Source organism: Schistocerca nitens, chromosome 1, assembly GCF_023898315.1.
Source record: "Schistocerca nitens isolate TAMUIC-IGC-003100 chromosome 1, iqSchNite1.1, whole genome shotgun sequence".
Lineage (NCBI taxonomy): Eukaryota > Metazoa > Arthropoda > Insecta > Orthoptera > Acrididae > Schistocerca > Schistocerca nitens.
This window is the reverse complement of record NC_064614.1, coordinates 836,019,330-836,043,626: the sequence shown is the minus strand read 5'-3', so window position 1 is coordinate 836,043,626 and position 24,297 is coordinate 836,019,330. Positions and strand designations below refer to the sequence as shown.

At 39.1% G+C, this 24,297-nt stretch overlaps 2 protein-coding genes across 2 annotated transcripts in view; one reads left to right on the top strand and one right to left on the bottom strand.

The window, feature by feature from the left end:
• Positions 1-1,205, bottom strand: part of LOC126263116 (methionine aminopeptidase 1) — a 127,708-nt gene extending 126,503 nt beyond the window's left edge. Inside the window, exons 1-2 of the mRNA XM_049960129.1 lie at positions 1,023-1,205; positions 470-521 (exon numbers count right to left, since the gene is read on the bottom strand). Of these exons, the coding sequence (XP_049816086.1) occupies positions 470-521; positions 1,023-1,142 (172 nt within the window). The 5' untranslated portion in view covers positions 1,143-1,205. The remainder of the gene's footprint in view (positions 1-469; positions 522-1,022) is intronic.
• A 242-nt stretch (positions 1,206-1,447) lies between these two features.
• The window catches only part of LOC126263123 (39S ribosomal protein S18a, mitochondrial), a 76,547-nt gene continuing 53,697 nt past the window's right edge, over positions 1,448-24,297 (top strand). Inside the window, exons 1-2 of the mRNA XM_049960142.1 lie at positions 1,448-1,547; positions 21,758-21,894. Of these exons, the coding sequence (XP_049816099.1) occupies positions 1,448-1,547; positions 21,758-21,894 (237 nt within the window). The remainder of the gene's footprint in view (positions 1,548-21,757; positions 21,895-24,297) is intronic.

Below are 24,297 nucleotides of genomic sequence, written 5' to 3'. Positions count from 1 at the left end.
CACATAATCAATTGCTGAGGACCACTTGGAAGTCCTTCTACCATAGGCAGCTACAAGATCAACAATCCACTGATGTTTAAGCCATCATTGGAACCTGCTTTTATGTGTGTGATTAAGTTAAGTACTCTGTTTGTACAGCTCCTGTTAGGCCTGCTTGTTTGATGGGAGTAATTTCATGACCTTTGAATCAATTCAGTTAAGAATGAGTATTTCTAAAAGCTTGTGGCACCAGCTCAGAAGGGCAAATGGGTGATAGCTAATAGATTTATTTGCTGGTCCACCATGCTTCATTATAGCTATGATTTTTGTTCTTTTGACGATTTTTCAGCAGCAGAACATACACTGAATAACAATTACAAGCTTGTATATGACATCTCTGGAAACTACCACTGAAATGTTCACCTACTCATTCGTGTCTTGACTACTCACAGCATCACAAAACAAATTGAATCCATTCAGTAATACTCACGTGCAAGTTTGTGAAGTACTTTATGTGATTTCCAACTCCCTTTGAAACAGTCCTGCAATGCAATAATAGTAATTCCACATTAAACCGGGTTTGTTACAAAATCCGAATTATCCAAAGCTATTCACTGTGAACATATGTTCAGTAATTATCAGTGTTATGGCTTTGTTCTGTATAAAACTAAAGTAAAACACTAATTTTTTAACAAAAAAATTGTGTTTGTTCAAAGTTTTTCGCTAAAGGTTTCAGTCCAAACGGCAGCTATTAAACAAAAGTTAAAGATAAATATCGAAACGTAAATTACATGAACCAGTTACCCATTCACTGTTACAGTGACGTAAGAGTAGCTCTGCTCGATATGAGTACTCTATCAATGGCATCTGACATTCCAACACATTGAACAACTAGCTATGCCCACGCTACAAGAGTAATATCTAGCGTATTAAATTAAACATTATGCTAAGGCTTTTTATTTCCTTTAATTCCCTACTTTACACCGAAATACAAACTATGTCCTATTAGAAACTTTCGTTTCAATATCACCACCAAAACTTACCTGAGAACAGAAGTATGAACCCTGTATTCCTAACTTGATACATGTTGGGCACTGGAGCTTTGCGGCGGCTCCACATCCTGGCGTTTCACAAACTTTAGATTCAGTCAACAGAGTTGTCATTCTCTTTAAGCGAATTTTACCCGTATTATTTCATATGCCACCTTCCATTCAACAAAAACTTTCCAAAGCACATGCAAGAAAATATGACGAAAATAACAAGCTAGCCAACGTAAAAGATGTGTGCATGAATCAGCAGCGCTTTATTTTCCTTTACGAAGTCTATATGATGTTTATTGATCCACAAACGAATGGTTATCTTTCAAATGATTTCTATTAACTGATCAACAAAATTTACATTTTTTTACTCATAACTGTGAAATAGTTGTCTGAAATGCTATGTTGACTTTTGTACTGTTGGTACTCTGATGTGCCACTGTGAATTATGTTCTCTGTACAATAACAAACTGGATGTGTTCGTTGGTGATTTGAGTGGGGTAGCTGTGGAATTGTGGAGTGTGAAGGGATGTAAGTAAGAGTCGTCGATGAAGATTTATGAACTGACAGTGTCTAAAAAGCTACGAGAGTAATAAATGGCATGACAGAGTATGTGGTGGGTACTCTGAAAGTTTAGTGGAGTCTTCAGTTAAACATTATGATGAACGTGGTCAGAAACTTTGCCACAGCGTCATTCAATGCATTTTTTCGCCCGAGGAGCCTATATACGTCATCGGTTTTGAGATTAAAAGAAAGTAAGTATATATTAGTAACGGAGGAATCGCACAGTCGAACCTGCGAAGGAAGACTTAAATCATTAGTATGAACGATATGATCATTGTGAAGTAAAACTTCCAGTGACATACATCATATATCCGTCAAGCATTGAAGGTCTGCTGTAGCGAAATGTGCAGTTTCTTTCGAAGTTTCAACAACAACGAGCAGCCCCAAAAATGAAGTATACGCTTGTTAGATCAGTTTATAAAATTGGATATGCTACATATGTATCATATTATCGACTCAATTCACTGCTAACGTTTTCTAATGTTCTCGAGAAAGTTAAATGTATAACCGGATACTTGGAAACCTAAACATAATTAACATCTGACAGTCTGGTTTTTTAAAAAAGGGATTCTGCACACTAAGCAGTTATTTCATTCACTAGTGATGTGATAGAATATCCATACAATAAAAAATTGCCAATTGGTATCCTGTGTGAGCTCTCAAAGATGTTTTGGCGCGTAAATCATGTTATACACGGAGAGAAGCCCAGCTATTGTGGAATCGCAGGTCTGGTAGGAAACTTATTTGTTTATTCATCAGTGATCATCTCACATTATTAGGATTTGTCAAGGTAATAAAATGTCAATCAATTGGTTAGAATATATCATACAGTATACACAACATGCTTAAAAGGTTATGAGATGTGTTACAGAGGTAGGACGGGTGGTCGGCCATGGCCATGATTAAGGAAACATCCCTGCAGTTTCTTTAATGATCCATGAAAACCAAAATAAGGATAGGCGGACAGAGCATCTCCATCCTCCAGAGTATGAAGTTAGTGTCCTAACTGCTGCATGGCTGCATTCGGTAATTCTCTTATGAATAAGGTTTCCTCGTTTACACAAAAATTGGTTCATGTAACTTGGAACATAACATACTTTTTTTTCTTCACAGCTCACACACTGAGGAGAGCCACTGATAGCTCCTAGGCTGTGTACAATTATTTGCTACGTAAAACTGTTCCACACTTTGAAAACAGAAAGATGGTTGTAGATGCCTCGAATGGCATATCCCAAGATCTTGTGATCTCTGAATGAGGCATAATAAAAAATGTAATGCTTCATGAATCAGTACTTAGGCCCCCTCATGAATCCGTACTTAGGCCCCTGCTGTTTCTAATATATGTGTTGATCTACTTCTTTCTATCAGCAGAAAAGTAATTTTGTAATGTCTGCTAATGACACAAGCATTGTGATGGATAACACATCAGTTACTAAAGTGTAGTTTGATTTCTCGGGCATATTTGACTGTAAGTTTTAATAGTAGGACCCCTTTAAGTTCATGTAGGAGAGATCAGTTTCTTTCACTTCTGTGCAAATCACTAGGACCCAGAAGAAATAGCTATTGAACTTATGGTCAGGTATTAATGCAGGTGGACTCTTCTAGGTTTAATAGCGTTCATGTGTGTATCAAGCCAAAGTAGGAATGTCATGTTCTCCAGACATTAAAACAGTTGTCAATAGCATCATTGTTCTAAGAGTTATCTCCCATTTTGGTGTCTGAAGTATGTGTCAGCGTATTTGGGCTATTTTCATTCAATAATATGTTGCAGCCTATTATTCTGGGGCAACATGCCAGCATAAAAAGTAATCTTCACAGCATAGAAAAGAGCATGCCATAATTTTTTCAATCAATTTAGTGCAATGAGTACAATATCTCATTGCATATACACTCTAATGTGATTTGACACAATTAACTCCGCTCAGTATAAAAAAAATTGCCAACAGTATGGACATAAAACAATAAGTGAAGATGGTCTCCCCTCTGAGGTGAAGCATTTGGTATGTACTTGTACAAAAGAGTATACAGTAGAGTGTTATAAAATTTTCAGTTCACTGTCAAATAATGTAGGCTTAGGCCTATTTGAAAGTAACTAAAAGAAGCCCTACCTGCTTGACACTACATTTTAGACTATAAAAGCTTCTTTGCAATAAAACATTTTATGTCACGCTCCCATATTCTTAACAGAATTGGAAATTCTGTTAATTTTCTGTGACAATGTGTGTTTTACTCTAAGTTGGCAAAGAAGAACTACTGTGTAACACTTCACTATATGTAAACTTCATAGTTGTTGCTGTTTTACTCATTAGTATTTATATTCTTTGAATTAATATTTATATTCCATCTACATGAAAATTGCATTTGATTATCAGGTGCTTGGAGGAATGGTCTTAAACTGTAGGTTTTATATTATCTTTGGAGAATACTGTCTGTGTTGATTGTAATCAGTCCTGCTCTCTAGGTAATTTTCCCATTTTAAAACAGAGAGATAAGTTCCTCACTTTAAAGGAAAAGATGAAATATGTGGGGATCTCTTTTAATGAGAAGCTAATATGACTGCCACACCTTAAACAACAGAAAATGAAAGGTCTCAATGCCTTAAACATCCATAATTGTCAGTCATAGATCTGGGGGAATCTGACATGGCACATCTGTTCTAACTTTACAGGACCATTGTGTGACCCCAGCTTGAATAAGGATGCCAGGTTTATGGATCAGCAAGGCCTTTGTATCTCAAAATGCAGAATGCGGTTCACCACAAGGGTGTTAGACTGTCAATGCTTATGCTTACTGCAAGAGTCCAGTTGCTAGCTGGCGTGCAGAGGTCGATGAGCATACTCTATTTGACACCCTCTCCTTGTATGCTAAGCATGCAGGGCATCATCTTGTCTCGAACTCACTAGCATCCATCTCTGTCGCACAGTTGCCACTGGAACAGCTGTTCTGTCACTGCCCATGGGTAATGAGACCATTTGGCATCTGTGTGAGGGAGAGCTTTGAGTTATTGCAGATGGGGTGCATTAAGCTCCAAAGCTGGGGTGGAATAGAGCAATCACCTGGCTACTAAAGAAATTTGTCCCACACTATATTTTTAAAATTAAATGTAACAATATTGTGCATTGTCATCCAGATTTTATTACTGTTTACACAGATGGGTCTAGGTAGGGAGATTTTATCGACTGCTCTCTCATGTTCCCCAACATTTTCCTCCGGATGGGACTCCCAGAGCAGTTTTCAGTTTATTATGTGGAATTGTCTGCTATCCTAAAGGCAGTGGAACTGATGAGGCAGTATCATGACAAGATATTTCTCATCTGCTTAGATACTCAAAGCACCCTTCTCGCTATTGATTAGGTGTACCCAGCAGATCAAGTGGTACAGGGAGTGCAGGCTTGCAAAGACAGGACAAAGAAATAATTTTCTGCTAGGTTCCAGGGCACATAGGGATCTGGAAACACAAACTTGCGGCTACCTAGAAGGCTTGCTCCCTTCCACCTCATGCTCACTGTTCAGTCTGTCTCCAGGCTGTCACCTCATTCGTGACCAAGAAGACCATGTGTTGGTGGGAGGCTCAGTGGCTGGAAGTGAGGAATAATAAAATATATTCTGCAAAACCTTCATTGCAGCTGTGACTTACCTCCTTCCAAAGGTGACAAGCTGAAGAAGTGTATATCACACAATGATAAGATTCCATGGACATCATAGCAACAGACTTGCAATTTTCTGTCCATCACAAGTAGTGGTCGTGCATGATCTGGTGGACCCAATAGTACTTGCTTGCTGAGCCACCCCTCCAGCAGTTTTGTACTCTGAGTGCCCCTGCTGCTGCAAGATGGGATGGCCAGAGGCAGTGACTTGGACCCACTCGCTCTCGGAGCCACTTCACAACATGCTGCTAAGCATATGCTGTGGCTCTGTCTTCATTTGTGCTCAAATACAGATAGATTCTTCCTTGTGAACATTATAAGCTAACCCTGATTTTTGCCGCACTATTTAAATTGAGCTGTCATACATTTGGAGAAATAGAAGTAAATCAAATCTTCTGTTTGTTGTATTAACTTGTTCACTAATCATTTCTGCTCCTGTCCAGCTCTCCTATGATGAGTTGCCACACTGCTCTGTAGCCCACCTCTCCTTACTAATGTGTACGCAGTCCTACACAAGAAGTAGTAGCCCTTATATGGATTAAAGTGGGCCATTGATTATTGATACACGGCTTTCTCCTACATTGCAAGGAGTCCCCAGTGTATCACAGATTAGGAACACAGTTGTCAGTATGACACATTTTAATTGAGTGTGTTTTATATGACAGCCTGGGGATTAATGTGGGTCTCTCACAGGACCTGCCTTCTTTTTTTAACTAATAATGAGGCAAGTGTGGTTCATGTTTCAAGCTTTTGTGTGATGTCCAGAATTCTACCCCCATATATTGAGTGTGAGATTTTGTGTGTCACAGAGTGGCTTGGTAATCCGTTGTTTATAAATGGTCATCCAGCCATAGTCATCTGTCCCCTTTTTAACTGTGTCTGTGTTGGTATTTTATCCTTGATTTTATCTAGTTATTCTGCTGTGTTTCATCAGAAATGTATTGAGGGCTGTCATGAGGCTCAACTTATTAGGGTTGCCTTTTACAGTAGTTGTTGTGGGAGTATGCAACTTGGTATTCTGGTTTGGTATCATTTTTTAATAGATTTTCACGACACTCATCTGTACATCATGCATTGAGGGCATTGATGATCTTGCTCTTTAGAGCCCTCGCCCACAAATAATCATATTTATTTTTATATTCCCTGTATTTCATTCTATATGTTGATATTTATATGTAATGAGATGTACCACATCAAAGTGATTTTCTCGTACATACCAATCTAGGTAGGATAGTTCTGTTAGTGGTTAGTCAGTAGTCGTTTGTGTGTTCACCAGCTTTACTACTGTGAACATGTGAAATCAACCAATTCTTCACATCCCAAATTTTGATCCGGCAAAACTCGGAGCTCTCTTGGGTTCATCCAAGGACAGCCTTGGCCTACGAAGACCCAGTGTGTACAAGATTCCTTGTAGCTGCGACATGTCGTACATCGGACCAACTTGTCGCACTGTAGAAGAGAGATGTACTGAACACCGACACTACACTCGTCTGAAGCAACCAGAGAAGTCTGCAGTGGCCGAGCATTGTCTCAGTACAAAACATTCTATGAATTATCAACGCACCAAAATTTTCGCGTCAATGAGTTCATACTGGGACAGTGTTATTAAGGAAGCAGTGGAAATACGTAGCTCGACGAATCTTGTAAACAGAGACACGGGCTTTCAGCTCAGTACAGCTTGGGATCTAGCAGTGGCCTTATTGAAGTCGCATCGAGCAAAGAGGAGTACTATTGGTCATACGACGGATGACGATTCGTCGGCAACATAAATATTCTGTTGACAACAGGAGGATAGTCACACTCCTTACGCGGACGCGCATTTTTGCTTGTGGCTTCCGACAGAGGTCGCTGGGGTGGCCGATGGCAGCCCAGAGCAGCAGTGGTAGCCTCCGCGTGTGCGCCAAAGTCTTTGGTTCTTCGTCTTGTACGTGGCGTTGCTGTCCTTCCAGCTATCTGTTGATATCATCGCTATTGGCCATCGAATTTGGCGCCTTCCATGCATGCGCACTTCCTGCCTAGGACTGGCATAAACATGGGACTCTAGTCATGCCTTAGCAGTGTGTTCGTCGCACCTGAAGATGTCTGCCAGTTGCGCTGATGAAATATTGTGGAGTTTTCACTATGACATCCGACATCTCACCCGAAAACCATATATATTTTGTGTATATTTGTAGCAATAGTTGTTTGCTTGAAAAATCACGAATTATTTTTTTTTGGGTATTTGAGTTGTTACTTTCTAAAACCTCTGAAATTATGTAATTTTTGTTAGGTTCTGAAACCTTAAAATCACCGTATCTCAAACTACTTGATGCACAGGTCTAAAATTTGTACTATTTCATTCAGTTTCTTGGAAGCTTTAAAAGTATGTGCTAATTGACATTATTCTTAACAATGATATTTTTCTCATATTAAATTATTTTTTATTTTTGAAAATTTCAGATTAGGATTTTTGAAACAATGGAAATTCCAGTTTGGAATATAAACACTAAAAGGAAAAGACAGATTACTACTTACCATAAAGATGACATATTGAATTGAAGACAATCACAATGAAAAGACACTTACCCATTAGCTTTCGGCCAAAGTCTTCACCTGAAAAGGAAACACACACACACACACACACACACACACACACACACACACACACACAAAAGACTACCATCTCTGGCAGCTTGGACTGGTCCAAGCTGCCAGAGGTGGTGATCATTTGTGCATGAGGTAGGCTTGCTTTTGTGTGTGCGCGTGCACTGAAGAAGGCTGTGGCCAAAAGCTTGTCTTTAACTGTGCCTGTCTGCAACTTGATGTGTCCTCTTTACAGTAAGTAGCAGTCTGTCTTTCCTACATTGTTGATATGATATTCCTACCTGGAGTTTCCATTGTTAAATTTTATTTCACTGGTAAGTGCAGCACCTAGGGCTTTGATTTGTTACTAAAAAGATGTAATATGCTGAAAACCAAATAAGGCTGTCAAATCGTTATTTACTATTTAATCAGTCAATTTATTACATTATTAGAATTAAGACTTCACCATTTATTATGATAAGTCAGGTTAAGCCAGTGAAAGAAATGTTATTGTGAGGCAAAGAACTTTTAAAACTTATATCTGGGCTCGACTTTGCAGAAGATTTACAAATTTATTCATACCATAATGACGTGCGGATGACAATTTCTTTTTCTACAAAATATTAGTTGAAACTCGTTTGGGAACAACACACACATAGTCAAGAAGGGTTTACATCCAGCTGACATTTCTCATGTTGAAAAGTTGAAACTGTTGTTTAAAAAAGTTTTTCAAGCCTGGTCAAAAACTATCCTAGATGCAAACAAGAATTTGCTCATAAGCAATTACAGTCCCTATATGAGCAACAATCAGTGTCCACTAATTATATGAATGCAGTTGACGCTTGCTACACAGTGAATACCTCACTTGTGTCGAAGGAGATCTTCCTTTAAAGCTTCAGTAAATTAGCAAAATGTATTCATTGGGCTGCACAAGGTGAAAAGTTCAGAAAGGCCACAAATCTTGAAACTGCCTAGAGGTGATGCAGTCATTACCCAAAGTTTTCTCAAAGCAGATCTTTCACTTGCCAAGGGACATGTTGTCACCCCATCTTGCATGAAAATAATGGGGGGACACAGTTGTATACTTGCAAAGCTGGAATCACTTGTTGCATGAGGAGGTCCGTATAGTGTGCAGATGTCACATGACACCTAACAGTTCTGCAAGGTGTCATCTCAAAGAAAAATTGTCAGAGAATGAAGGAGATTGTGAAACCATCCTGCACAACATGTGGCACAGTAGATCCCCATATGCAACAGTGCTGTGAATTCACGACACCATGCAGGGTAAAATGTGACTTGTCCATCCAAATAATATTCTCTGGCCACATGTCATCCATTTCCATGTGTGCCAGAAAATGAAGAGCAAAGTCAAGACATTGTAACCTCTCTTGGGGCTTTATTTGGTGCACATTCTGAGGCTTGTAGGGATACCAGTGGAAAATGTGCTGCAAATATTTTTGAACTGTTGATCAGGAGGAGAGAGTTCCTGTAACACAGCTTGAGCACTGGCTGCATAGTCAGCTATAGCTCCAGCAATTTCAATAATTGCCACGTGAATGGACCTTTTCCTCCTCCCTGCTGCATGACCTAATACATCTATTTCTTCACATTGCTTGTTCATTTTCTTTAGCCCATTTATTGATATGGGGCCCTTTCACAGCTGTTTCTGTAGGCAATATTCTTGCAATGCAGTGCTGCTATTGCTGCAGTTCTGATAAAACAACTTTACCAGCAGTGCATGGTCTTTCCTCTAAATAGCCATTGCATTTCATATGGAAAAGGTCAACCTTCTTAACCCTTTACACCAACAATCACTTCACAGTAGAAATAGACATCCATTGCCAAGCTATAAACAGCATACTGATGTCAAAACAGGGAATATTTCACAACTGCTTATAACTCCATAATTGAACCTGGTGGTAGAAGGTGGAACTATTATTTTTTTCAGCGTACTCTGCGAGAATGGCGATTAATGAACATATGATGTTCCAGTGTACTGTGATTTACACAGCCTGCACCGCAACATTCAGAACACTGTCAGTTTGTACTGTGAAAGAAGAGTTCATGTCCTGTTGTAAGTAAAATGGCAGGGAATTGGGCTTTTAAAATTTTGTGAGATCAGGCTGAAGTCGTATATTACAGTTGGTGCTTTTAGTAAACACTCAGTTTTTGGATACGTAATACAGCAAAATGGCAAACCGATGTTGCACCTATCACCTACAAGCAGCTAATCAAGAAAACTGGGTGCTGTTTGGAATCAAGACTGCATGCTGTAGTGCTGTAGATAGTGTCCTGGAAAATCTGCAATTGAAGCTTATTTGATAGGTGCTTTCAGAGAATATGATCCAGAAGAAATTATAGAACTCAAATAGTGGGTTCATACTGAGAGTGCTACACTAGAGACGTGTTGTGCAACTGTAGGAGAGTTTATAGAGGAACTTGTCTTAAAAATTCATGGTGTGAGAAGCCATCATTTCATTTCAAGGCACCAGAGTTTATATCTGAGGCAACAGAAGAAAATTTTACAAACTGTTAAGTGATCATTTTGATGGAGTTTGCTGGGGACTGTTCATTTTCAGTGGTGGTTTGTGTGTATAGGTACTGGGTGTTCACAAATTTGAGAGTGTGAAATTAATAGCATCTGCTGTTATACTTGTCTACAAGTTTATACAACTATAGCCATTGCCAGTAATAATACCAGTAGTAGTAGTAGTAATAATAATAATAATAATAATAACAACACAGAACTAGAAGCACTCAATACACTTACACGATCACAATGCCACAAATATAGAATAAATCACATACATTCGGCAACAGAAAGATTCACATTAAGCAGAAAGGAAGGAGGAAGGGGATTTATCAACATAAAAAACCTACATTATGGGCAAGTAGACAATTCAAGAAAATTCTTTATAGAACGAGCAGAAACTAGCAAAATACACAAAGCAATCACTCATACACTCCTGGAAATTGAAATAAGAACACCGTGAATTCATTGTCCCAGGAAGGGGAAACTTTATTGACACATTCCTGGGGTCAGATACATCACATGATCACACTGACAGAACCACAGGCACATAGACACAGGCAACAGAGCATGCACAATGTCGGCACTAGTACAATGTATATCCACCTTTCGCAGCAATGCAGGCTGCTATTCTCCCATGGAGACGATCGTAGAGATGCTGGATGTAGTCCTGTGGAACGGCTTGCCATGCCATTTCCACCTGGCGCCTCAGTTGGACCAGCGTTCGTGCTGGACGTGCAGACCGCGTGAGACGACGCTTCATCCAGTCCCAAACATGCTCAATGGGGGACAGATCCGGAGATCTTGCTGGCCAGGGTAGTTGACTTACACCTTCTAGAGCACATTGGGTGGCACGGGATACATGCGGACGTGCATTGTCCTGTTGGAACAGCAAGTTCCCTTGCCGGTCTAGGAATGGTAGAACAATGGGTTCGATGACGGTTTGGATGTACCGTGCACTATTCAGTGTCCCCTCGACGATCACCAGTGGTGTCCGGCCAGTGTAGGAGATCGCTCCTCACACCATGATGCCGGGTGTTGGCCCTGTGTGCCTCGGTTGTATGCAGTCCTGATTGTGGCGCTCACCTGCACGGCGCCAAACACGCATACGACCATCATTGGCACCAAGGCAGAAGCGACTCTCATCGCTGAAGACGACACGTCTCCATTCATCCCTCCACTCACGCCTGTCGCGACACCACTGGAGGCGGGCTGCACGATGTTGGGGCGTGAGCGGAAGACAGCCTAACGGTGTGCGGGACCGTAGCCCAGCTTCATGGAGACGGTTGCGAATGGTCCTCGCCGATACCCCAGGAGCAACAGTGTCCCTAATTTGCTGGGAAGTGGCGGTGCGGTCCCCTACGGTACTGCGTAGGATCCTACGGTCTTGGCATGCATCCGTGCGTCGCTGCGGTCCGGTCCCAGGTCGACGGGCACGTGCACCTTCCGCCGACCACTGGCGACAACATCGATGTACTGTGGAGACCTCACGCCCCACGTGTTGAGCAATTCGGCGGTACGTCCACCCGGCCTCCCGCATGCCCACTATACGCCCTCGCTCAAAGTCCGTCAACTGCACATACGGTTCACGTCCACGCTGTCGCGGCATGCTACCAGTGTTAAAGACTGCGATGGAGCTCCGTATGCCACGGCAAACTGGCTGACACTGACGGCGGCGGTGCACAAATGCTGCGCAGCTAGCGCCATTCGACGGCCAACACCGCGGTTCCTGGTGTGTCCGCTGTGCCGTGCGTGTGATCATTGCTTGTACAGCCCTCTCGCAGTGTCCGGAGCAAGTATGGTGGGTCTGACACACCGGTGTCAATGTGTTCTTTTTTCCATTTCCAGGAGCGTATAAATACATCGGCTACACAACTGCAATTTCATAACCACTTCTACAACCCTTTAGATCACATAACATCAACAGATACGAAGAAAGTAAATTGGAAAAAGAAAACACTACATGGCAAGCACCCATATCATCTAACACAGCCACACATTGATCAAGACGCATCCAACACATGGCTAAGAAAAGGCAATATATACAGTGAGATGGAAGGATTCATGATTCAATACAGGATCAAACAATAAACACCAGATATTACAGCAAGCATATTATTAAAGATCCCAATACCACAACAGATAAATGCAGACTTTGCAAACAACAAATAGAAACAGTAGATCACATCACAAGCGGATGTACAATACTAGCAAATGCAGAATACCCCAGAAGACATGACAATGTAGCAAAAATAATACATCAACAACTTGCCATACAACATAAACTAATAAAACAACACGTTCCCACATACAAGTATGCACCACAAAATGTACTGGAGAATGATGAATACAAATTATACTGGAACAGAACCATTATAACTGATAAAACACCACCACATAACAAACCTGACATACTCACCAACAAAAAGAAGAAATTAACACAACTAATCGAAATATCCATACCCAATACAACAAATACACAGAAGATAACAGGAGAAAAAATTGAAAAATACATCCAACTGGCTGAGGAAGTAAAGGACATGTGGCATCAGGATAAAGTTGACATTGTACCAATTATACTGTCAACTACAAGAGTCATACCACACAATATCCACCAGTACATAAACACAATACAGCTACATCCAAACGTATATATACAACTACAGAAATCTGTAATTATTAATACATGTTCAATTACCCGAAAGTTCCTAAATGCAATGTAACATATACCGTACAGTTAAAAGGAAGTCACGCTTGATCAAGGCCCACGTAACTTTCCATTTTTAACCAGACATAACGTCTGAGAAAAGAAAGAAATAATAATAATAATAATAATAATAATAATAATAATATCTTAACTTAACTGACAAAAGAAATGGTTGTTTTTGTGGAATTTTGTTGTTTTGTACATAATTATGTACAGTTTAGGTCAGTAATGAAATAATGCATAAGCTTTTGGAACTCTGTTTCGTTTTATTGTGTAAGTGGGACTTTTCATGCTTTTCCATTTTTTTCGGACAAATGTAGAGGATACCTATGAACTTTCTGGCAGTTAAAGCTGTGTGCTGGACTGAAACATGAACTCGGGACCATTGCCTTTTGCGGCAAAGTGCTCTATCAACTGAGTTACCCAAGCACGACTCGCAACCCATCCTCACAGCTCTACTTTTCCATTAGCATTTGAAACAGATTCAAAGTAGTTCATGTTTATACTTCAGACGAAAGCCGATTCTTGCACAGTATAAACAAACAACTCCAAACACAAAGTGCCATTTGTGGAAATGTTTAAGCTCAAGTAGTAATGTCTACCAGCATGGTTATTTGACTAGAATACAAATGATGTGCTGAACTCCAAAAGGGCCTAAAGCACACCACTGTTGATCCCACACTTAGGTGAATTTCAGAGAAACCAGTGATACAGCTTTTTGCGGAGTTTCATATATACAATGCAGGCCTATAGCACAGTTAAACCTGCCTCACCATAAGATCAACAGATTTTAGAAGCACAAATGAATGGTACAATCTCACAATTGACTGTGATGTGTTTTAGGCCCTTACGATTCTCATAAGGGAAACTCCCCATTGCACCCACCACCCACCACCCCTCCTTGCCCCCCCCCCCCCCCCCCAATTTTGTGGCAGGAGGGCCCAGTGGACAGCCCGACAAAACTTAACTCAGTTCAAGCATAAAAACACAAAGAAGGTGTACTGAACTGTTAAAAAACTGAACTATCCAAGCTGTAAAGTACAACATCGAGCACAGACAAACAGCTATGGCATCACAGTTAAGTGGCAACAGCGGTTGAGCCACTGTTTAAAGCTCCATTGTGCCCGTTTGTTCCCCCCCCCCCCCCCCCCCCCCCCACACACACACACACACACACACACACACACACAGAATTTTGAGCTGTCTGTCATGAGGGAGTTTTGAACGCTGCTCAACTGCTTGGTAGTCCAACACTGTGACCACTTAACCACAATGCCTTGGCTATCTAAATACCCACAATGTGTTGTACTTGTTAAGCTTGGACCATTTGCTGTTTGTTTTTTTTCTTCACAGTTCAATACATCTTCTTCCTATTTTCGTGCTTGATCTGTGTTCAGTTTTGGATCAGATCATTACTTAACATATTATAACTCAATCAGAAACCCACAAAATAGGTTTACCGTCATTACAGCTTTAAAATATATTGACGTCCAGTCTAATTTTATGACAGTGTGTAGTGATTGAATTAGCATATCTGCAGAATGGGCTGTCATCTAGCAAGATTTATGCCGAGTGAATGGGGGTAAAACTGTACCACAGTAAGCTACCACCTGACGGCACTGACTTAAACTTCTATTTGAGTGGCAAGGGCTACCTGTGCACATTGTTTATCAAATCCTTATGAATTTGGCCCATAAGGCAACAACGTAATGCAAGCTATCCGTGCACAATAGCTCCTTAAGACGTGCATGACTGTGTGTGTACTTACGGCCCAGATGCCAAGTTTCAAGCGGTCTAGAGGACCAGTAGCATGGTAGATTTAATTGCCATATCTTTCAGATGGCAGCATCTACGTTAAGATTAATAGCATTGAAAGAAAAATAACCAATAAATCCACAAGGTGTTGCATGTTAAAGTGCTGACGTACTCTTGTGCTCTTACACTGCAACCGCCACTGTTCGTTTCATGTGGAAGGTACTGTTAAAGGACTTCATTGTGGGAACCGTGTTTTACTTTGGTAGTAAACAACTACAGAATATAAATTTCTATGTTAGTGAGTGACTTCATGATACCAGGGCAGTTCAGGCATTCATAACAGGGCTGATTAAATATTTGAAGTTAATGATAGGAGAAATCGGACATTCACTACCTTAGTGCTGGATCTGCTGCCCAGGATAGGAATTTTATTAAGTTGTGTCTTCATGAAAAGGACTTAGATACATATGTTGAGTGGAATTTCTTTGAGACCAGCCATGGAAAATACCCTTGCAATGGATCAGCTGATGCTCTGGCAATTAATGGTCATTCACAGAAGCCTTTAGATAACCAAATATTGATGCCTCTTGATGTGTTAAAGTTCTGCAGTGATATATCATGAAAGAAGGTTAGCCACAGGCCGCAAAATTTCTGAGAAGATGTAATGGGACATCCTCCTCTAGCATTATTTTTCTCAACTGTAGTCATCAATACCAATATTGTTTTTCAAATTTTGGACAGGTCAGTATTATCTCAGCTGCTTTTCTGAAAACTTCATATAATTTTATACACAATGTTATATTTCAAGCTAAAATTTATGAAAAGGAGTTACTTTATTTTTGATGTTACAATCGATAAGGCCCTCAGTGTTCAGTTAAAATTATTTTTTTTTTTTACAGAAATATTTGAAATTGAAATTAATTTTGAAGCCTAGTACTGTTTACTATGTTTATTTCTGGATTCATTTATGAAATAATAATCGAAATTAACAAATTCATTTGTCAAGAAAAATTGTAAACCCTTTGGAATATGGTTATTACCGCAGAGTGAAGTAGCAGTAAGCATGCCTGTGATGTGATTGGACGTATTTTTGTATTTTAGGCGAACAATGAAATTTCGGCTTTGTTAATGTGAAAATTCAAAAGACTGTATGATATACTAAAATGTGACAGAATATATTAACATAACAACAAAAACTCTGCAACAACAATCTTAAAATTTATTGAGATAAATTCAACCATGAGAATCTAAAATGCGAAAATTTCAGATTAAAAAATCAGACCTGTAGACAAGACTGAAGCCAACTCTACACAAAAAGCTAAGTAAACTAAAAGGTTTATTGTAATCTTCGCTCCTCTCAAATTTTTCATAAGACTTTGCTTATTGTGGAAAATAGCTGGAATTAGGAAGGAGCGGGTATATTACAAGGAGAAAATAATCAGTTCAAGCCCACAGATTAAAACAAGATCAGAGTAAGCAGAGTTTCCATGCTGCAGCCTTCTCAGTTAAAGCAGATGAAGAAAATCTGGCTGTTTCAACTACAATGCTATAACTTGAGTAGTATGCATGGTGAGTGGTAATTGTACATAAAGTTTCATTCAAACAAAAATATTCCATGGTGACCTTTATGCATTACTTGGCCCTGCCCATTCCTTCCATTGGTCATGCTAGATTGCATAGCAACACTTACTTAAAATCATAAAGATGCCACCAACAGCATCAAGAAGTAACGTATTTCCTCAGTCTGAACAAGACAGTATTGGCAAATTATTCAGTCTGAAGTGAAAAAGAACTATTCCATTCGTACAGTGTGTATAACTTTCTGGATTTTCATTTGTTTTATTGTTTGAAGTTAATGTGTACTTATCTACACTTGTATTTTATTATCGTAAAAGCAGTTTCCGCTGATTTTACTTTCTTTTTACTCATCATTGTCACATTTGAGCATATAGGCTGGGTATGGAAAGTAATAACGTTGAGTGATGTTTTTCAGCCGTAAAGAGGCATGGGTCAAAAATTAAACTATATAGCTTCTGAAGCTAAATGAAAATTCTTCCAGGATATAGCAAGATAAATAAGTTGAACATATAGCTAAGATACCGACCCCCAGGACTACCCAAAATTTAGCACCCAAAACATTTTCATCAAAGTTGCAGGTGTATATACTTTGATAGTGAAGGACAGAGGCCATTGTACAAAAAGCCCTATAAGATAGCTTGACTGGGTGTCGTATGACCAATTCTTGGCTAAATTTGTTCATAAAAATGATTTGTGGCTGATTGAAGATGGACACTCCAACTCACACAATACATTTTCCTATTTGTGAAGAAGCACAAAGTATGGCTGTCCTCAGATATATTTAATTCTGATCAGTAATATATTCTTCCCCATGAACCATGGACCTTGCCGTTGGTGGGGAGGCTTGCGCGCCTCAGCGATAGAGATGGCCGTACCATAGGTGCAACCACAACGGAGGGGTATCTGTTGAGAGGCCAGACAAACGTGTGGTTCCTGAAGAGGGGCAGCAGCCCTTTCAGTAGTTGCAGGGGCGACAGTCTGGGTGATTGACTGACCTGGCCTTACAACATTAACCAAAACAGCGTTGCTGTGCTGGTACTGTGAACGGTTGAAAGCAAGGGGAAACTACAGCCGTAAGTTTTCCCGAGGGCATTCAGCTTTACTGTATGGATAAATGATGATGGTGTCCTCTTGGGTAAAATATTCCGGAGGTAAAATAGTCCCCCATTCGGATCTCCGGGCGGGGACTACTCAAGGGGATGTCGTTATCAGGAAAAAGAAAACTGGTGTTCTACGGATCGGAGCGTGAAATGTCAGATCCCTTAATTGGGCAGGTAGGTTAGAAAATTTAAAAAGGGAAATGGATAGGTTAAAGTTAGATATAGTGGGAATTAGTGAAGTTCGGTGGCAGGAGGAACAAGACTTACGGTCAGGTGAATACAGGGTTATAAACACAAAATCAAATAGGGGTAAGGCAGGAGTAGGTTTAATAATGAATAAAAAAATAGGAGTGCGGGTTAGCTACTACAAACAGCATAGTGAACGCATTATTGTGGCCAAGATAGACACGAAGCCCACGCCTACTACAGTAGTACAAGTTTATATGCCAACTAGCTCTGCAGATGATGAAGAAATGTATGATGAGATAAAAGAAATAATTCAGATAGTGAAGGGAGACAAAAATTTAATAGTCATGGGTGACTGGAATTAGAGAGTAGGAAAATGGAGAGAAGGAAACATAGTAGGTGAATATGGATTGGGGCTAAGAAATGAAAGAGGAAGCCGCCTGGTAGAGTTTTGCACAGAGCATAACCTAATCATAGCTAACACTTGGTTCAAGAATCATGAAAGAAGGTTGTATACATGGAAGAAACCTGGAGATACTAGAAGGTATCAGATATACTATATAATGGTAAGACAGAGATTTAGGAACCAGGTTTTAAATTGTAAGACATTTCCAGGGGCAGATGTGGATTCTGACCACAATCTATTGGTTATGAACTGCAGATTGAAACTGAAGAAACTGCAAAAAGGTGGGAATTTAAGGAGATGGGACCTGGATAAACTGAAAGTACCAGAGGTTGTAGAGAGTTTCAGGGAGAGCATAAGGGAACAATTGACAGGAATGGGGGAAAGAAGTACAGTAGAAGAAGAATGGATAGCTCTGAGGGATGAAGTAGTGAAGGCAGCAGAGGATCAAGTAGGTAAAAAGACGAGGGCTAGTAGAACTCCTTGGGTCACAGAAGAAATATTGAACTTAATTGACGAAAGGAGAAAATATAAAAATGCAGTAAATAAAGCAGGCAAAAAGGAATACAAACGTCTCAAAAATGAGATCGACAGGAAGTGCAAAATGGCTAAGCAGGGATGGCTAGAGGACAAATGTAAGGATGTAGAGGCTTATATCACTAGGGGTAAGATAGATATTGCCTACAGGAAAATTAAAGAGACCTTTGGAGAAAAGAGAACCACTTGTATTAATATCAAGAGCTCAGATGGAAACCCAGTTCTAAGCAAAGAAGGGAAAGCAGAAAGGTGGAAGGAGTATATAGAGGGTCTATACAAGGGCGATGTACTTGAGGACAATATTATGGAAATGGAAGATGATGTAGATGAAGATGAAATGAGAGATACAATACTGCGTGAAGAGTTTGACAGAGCACTGAAAGACCTGAGGCGAAATAAGGCCCCGGGAGTAGACAACATTCCATTAGAACTACTGATGGCATTGGGAGAGACAGTCCTGACAAAACTCTACCATCTGGTGAGCAAGATGTATGAGACAGGCAAAATACCCTCAGACTTCAAGAAGAATATAATAATTCCAATCTCAAAGAAAGCAGGTGTTAACAGATGTGAAAATTACCGAACTATCAGTTTAATACGTCACAGCTGCAAAATACTAACGCGAATTCTTTACAGACGAATGGAAAAACAAGTAGAAGCTGACCTCGGGGAAGATCAGTTTGGATTCCGTAGAAATATTGGAACACATGAGGCAATACTGACCTTACAACTTATCTTAGAAGAAAGATTAAGGAAAGGCAAACCTACGTTTCTAGCATTTGTAGACTTAGAGATAGCGTTTGACAATGTTGACTGGAATACTCTCTTTCAAATTCTAAAGGTGACAGGGGTAAAATAGAGGGAGCGAAAGGCTATTTACAATTTGTACAGAAACCAGATGGCAGTTATAAGAGTCGAGGGGTAAGAAAGGGAAGCAGTGGTTGGGAAGGGAGTGAGACAGGGTTGTAGCCTTTCCCCGATGTTATTCAATCTGTATATTGAGCAAGCAGTAAAGGAAACAAAAGAAAAGTTCGGAGTAGGTATTAAAATCCATGGAGAAGAAATAAAAACTATGAGGTTTGCCGATGACATTGTAATTCTGTCAAAGACAGCAAAGAACTTGGAAGAGCAGTTGAACAGAATGGACAGTGTCTTGAGAAGAGGCTATAAGATGAACATCAACAAAAGCAAAACGAGGATAATTGAATGTAGTCAAATTAAATCGGGTGATGCTGAGGGAATTAGATTAGGAAATGAGACACTTAAATTAGTAAAGGAGTTTTGCTATTTGGGGAGCAAAATAACTGATGATGGTCGAAGTAGAGAAGATATAAAATGTAGATTGGCAATGGCAAGGAAAGTGTTTCTGAAGAAGAGAAATTTATTAACATTGAGTATAGATTTAAGTGTCAGGAAGTCGTTTCTGAAAGTATTTGTATGGAATGTAGCCATGTATGGAAGTGAAAAATGGATGATAAATAGTTTGGACAAGAAGAGAATAGAAGCTTTTGAAATGTGGTGCTACAGAAGAATGCTGAAGATTAGATGGGTAGATCACATAACTAATGATGAAGTATTGAATAGAATCGGGGAGAAGAGGAGTATGTGGCACAACTTGATGAAAAGAAGGGATCGGTTAGTAGGACATGTTCTGAGGCATCAAGGGTACACAAATTTAGCATTGGAGGGCACCGTAGAGGGTAAAAATCATAGAGGGAGACCAAGAGATGAATACACTAAGCAGATTCAGAAGGATGTAGGTTGCAGTAAGTACTGGGAGATGAAGAAGCTTGCACAGGATGGGGTAGCATGGAGAGCTGCATCAAACCAGTCTCAGGACTGAAGACCACCACAACAACAACAACAACAACAAACAATATATTCTTATTCAGCACAAAATATTGTTTAAGTATACAAAAGCGGTGCTTGTAAATTAAGACAATGTTTATAAAGTTGTCCAAAATTGGCACTTTCACATGTGTGTAGGTGGGTGTAAACTTAGGACCCCTGCTGAAAAGAGCCTGTAGAAATGGAACCAAAGGCAATATCAAGTTGAAACCTATGTACATATCAATCCTAGATATTGTGGAATCATCCCATAAAATTCCATTAAGTTTGGATATGGCTGAATGAATACCATCTCCAACACTGGACTACATGATGAGGAATGTTCCAATGATGTGTATGTAAGAGATACGAATGAGTTTCTGGTATTAATTTTACTTTAGTGTAATCTCGAAAAATATCAACTATGTTTTATAAATTAATTAGCTGTCGGCCATGATTACTTCTTTGTAGTGCTGTCTTGTTCCAGATTCAGGTGAATAGTTTAGTTAGATCAAGTAGAAATAAAAAATAATATAGTTCTGTATTTGTGATCAATCTGAAGTTTGGCTGTAACCAGTGTTTTACTGGGTTTCTTTCTATTAAGAGGCTACAGTGTGCTTGTCACTCTCTTGCCCCCTTTCTCCTGAAATCTTGGTTGTGGTATAGGTTAGGTTGGAAGATTGTTTGCTTGTGAATTGCCAAAACCAACAAATGAGAAGGCAAAATAAAGATTGTGCTAAAAGATAAGATACTTCTACAGTGCAGTCTTATGTCTCTTTGCTCCATATTTAATACACTTTTGTTTTATCATAAAAACGAAAACATGCAGGCAGTGTGGTTTCAGTAACCTGAGACTGCAATTGTGCAAGTGCGTATGTCTCTGTGTGTGTAAATAATTGTGAGTCTTTTTGTTGAGCCTATCTGCGACTCAGCATCTCCAACCTTTGAACTGTCTTGTCTAGCCATTTAGAAGGGGACATAGAACTTAGTGGACTCCGCATCACAATGCCTCTTGGCATTTTTCACATTAATTTGTCATTTCTGGTGGCAAAAGAAATGACAAGTGACATAAAATACCCTTGGATGTAACCAGAGATTGAACACCAGTCATTAGTATTTGTAATCTGACACTTACCCATTGATCTACACAAGATTATTGTACCAGTACCAATCAGGAATGAGAAACATAGAAAAGTAAATTGTATTAACTATTTTATTTCAAAAATAAGGCTTTCCAATTCAAAGTAACTATATTAATTGTTGTGCATTAGAGATTTGTACACTACTTTAATTAATTTATAGACACTAGTATGGTGTTAAGAATATAATGCTGTCTTTTCCATAGTTCAGGAGAAGAAAGAAGGCAAGACTCTCATCATTGAAGCTGTCACTGTGCCATCTCCACGACAGCCACTCTTAGTTAGGACACCATCAGATGGTCCATGCCGTTTGTGTGCCTTGGGCCTGGACATAAAACATACGGTAAACTTTTTGACTTGAAGTGATTATCCTGTCAGCAGTTCTTTTTAAGATTAAATTTACACTGGTGATAGAATATTGTCTCTTTATTATTATTATTATTATTATTATTATTATTGGTAGTTTGCACTTGATGCTAACACCTCTAGTAGAAATAATATGAATAACTAATCTCTACATTGCTTACTTTGTATTGTTCTCACACAAAGTTTCTCACTGTCATAGCTCGATACTAGATTTACAAACTGAATAGAAGCAATTCTTTTCTGATACATTGAGAGCTTAGTTTTGAAAACTGAATTTACTTTATCAAAAGAACTTCAGTCCAATTTTACTCTTTTGTTTATTTATTTTCTTTTTTTTTTGTCTGTGCAGTTAGTCTTCAGCTATCCAAAACTTAATAAAATGTAACCTGGTTCTATGACTTTGTTGTTAATGTTAATTTTTTTCTGTGTGTCCATTGTGCTCTATTTAATAATATCGTAATTATTTTTAAGCTACCTATCTAACTTACATTTTTTTTTCCATTTGTCATTGAAGTTTATCCATGATTAAGACAAACTAGGCATTGCCACCATCAGAACATTGGTGCCTCAGATGTGTTCCATCTGCATGTATTCTGTTCTAACTAGGAACACAAGGAAACACATGATCATAAAAAAGTTAGGATTTATTAGGGCATGGAGTCACAACAACAAGGGCACACTGGATGTAATTAAAAGTAATGAATACATTTGACTACTGAGAGCCCCATGTATGGCCTTATAAAATTGTTGTCACCGTCTGTTGTTACTGGAATCGTGCTTAGTGCACATGGTGGAATAGGTGACTGCAGTCAGTGACTAGGCTGCCCCTGGAAGCCATCTCGAGTACCTGTGGCTGCAACTTTTGTCAGCGTACACTTCGCTTGGCATAATCGCTTGACTCATGTCCACTGTGGCACTACAAATTCCTTTTTTGTTTTTCTAGATAAGGGTCTATAAATTTTCTCTAGGACTGATGATAATAATTTTGGTGATGTGGAATCTCTTCGTTAGCCTGATCGTTTCTGAATATGCCTCTGCTGCAGATTGAGAGGTTTCAGAATTTTAGAATGTGTACACAAATGCTCTTCTGTTAAAAGTTAGTTATTTCATTAGTTCTTCTTTGGGCACTGCATCTTTTGATGGGTCTGGGCTTCCTTAATAGTCTGTTCCACATATATATGTTCTCTGTTTTTCTCCTCCATTCTCAGATCGCAATCTCAGTAATGTCATCCAACACATTGTCTAGCTATCTTACTTTTGTTTGGTCCTTCTTTTGTGTGGAATATGGTCTTCCTTACATTTTTCTCATGGACGTCTTGTCATATGATATCCTCTCCTTATGTCTAACAAGTGATTTGATAAGTGTAACTATGTCTTTACCTTGTATAAGTTGCTGTAGTTCATTGGTCGTATCTTATACCCCAACATTCTGCCCCACCACAAGTTCATATATTTGTTCAGATGATCTTGTGTTGCTCATATCTGCTTCTCTCTTTGTTCACATTTCCAAACCATAAGTAAAAACTGGTTGTACAGGGGAGTATTATTCTTTTGTTTTTCTTGTAATTAAAGAAATTTTAAATACTTCTGAGATTGCAAAAAAGGCTGTTTCATAGTTGTGTCCATTCTCTAATAAATTATCTTGTATTATCACTGTAGAAAAGAACTTAAAGATTACTGAAACAGTTGACACCTTTAAAACATTTTAATGAGGCCATCAGGTCGTATTGTCTTCTGCTGACCTTAAAATTGGACTTATTCTACATTTTGTCATAGTTTAATTTACTGTTTTGGCTCCTTCTGGTCCCATTACTTTTTGTATTTCTTCAAGTATGTGTAGTGATTTTCTGTGTATATTGGTGTGTAGATTCATTGTTGTGTCAGTGTGGTGCATTTGCGTGTGTATCGTGTGTTTGTATGAGTTGCTGAACAATAGGTGTGAATACATTTGTGCTGTTCATAACACATGGTAGGATCACATGAGGCTGTTTACAACATACTCAGTACAACCTTATTCCGTGGGCAAGAAATTCTATCTTGGATACTGTTAAGGCTTTCTATATTAAAGTGCCCGATAAATAAATCATTTTGGAATGTCTGTATAAACCTAAAATAAATTAGGTATAGATAATTGTGAAGCACCTTAAGTATTTTGCTTTTAGAAATAACTCAGGGTTGTAACAGAATGTCTTTTAACATTAATAATAATTTACACTTTCATAGACTCACCTGGAGAAACACCCTTTATGTGGTACACCTTTTATTAATTCAAAGTTGAGCACTTCATGTAAAATCTTGTCACTTGAACAAAATATAGCTGTGAAACAGAAGATACAAGAATGCTTTTGTATTGATACTACTCTTTGCAAAGTGAATGAAA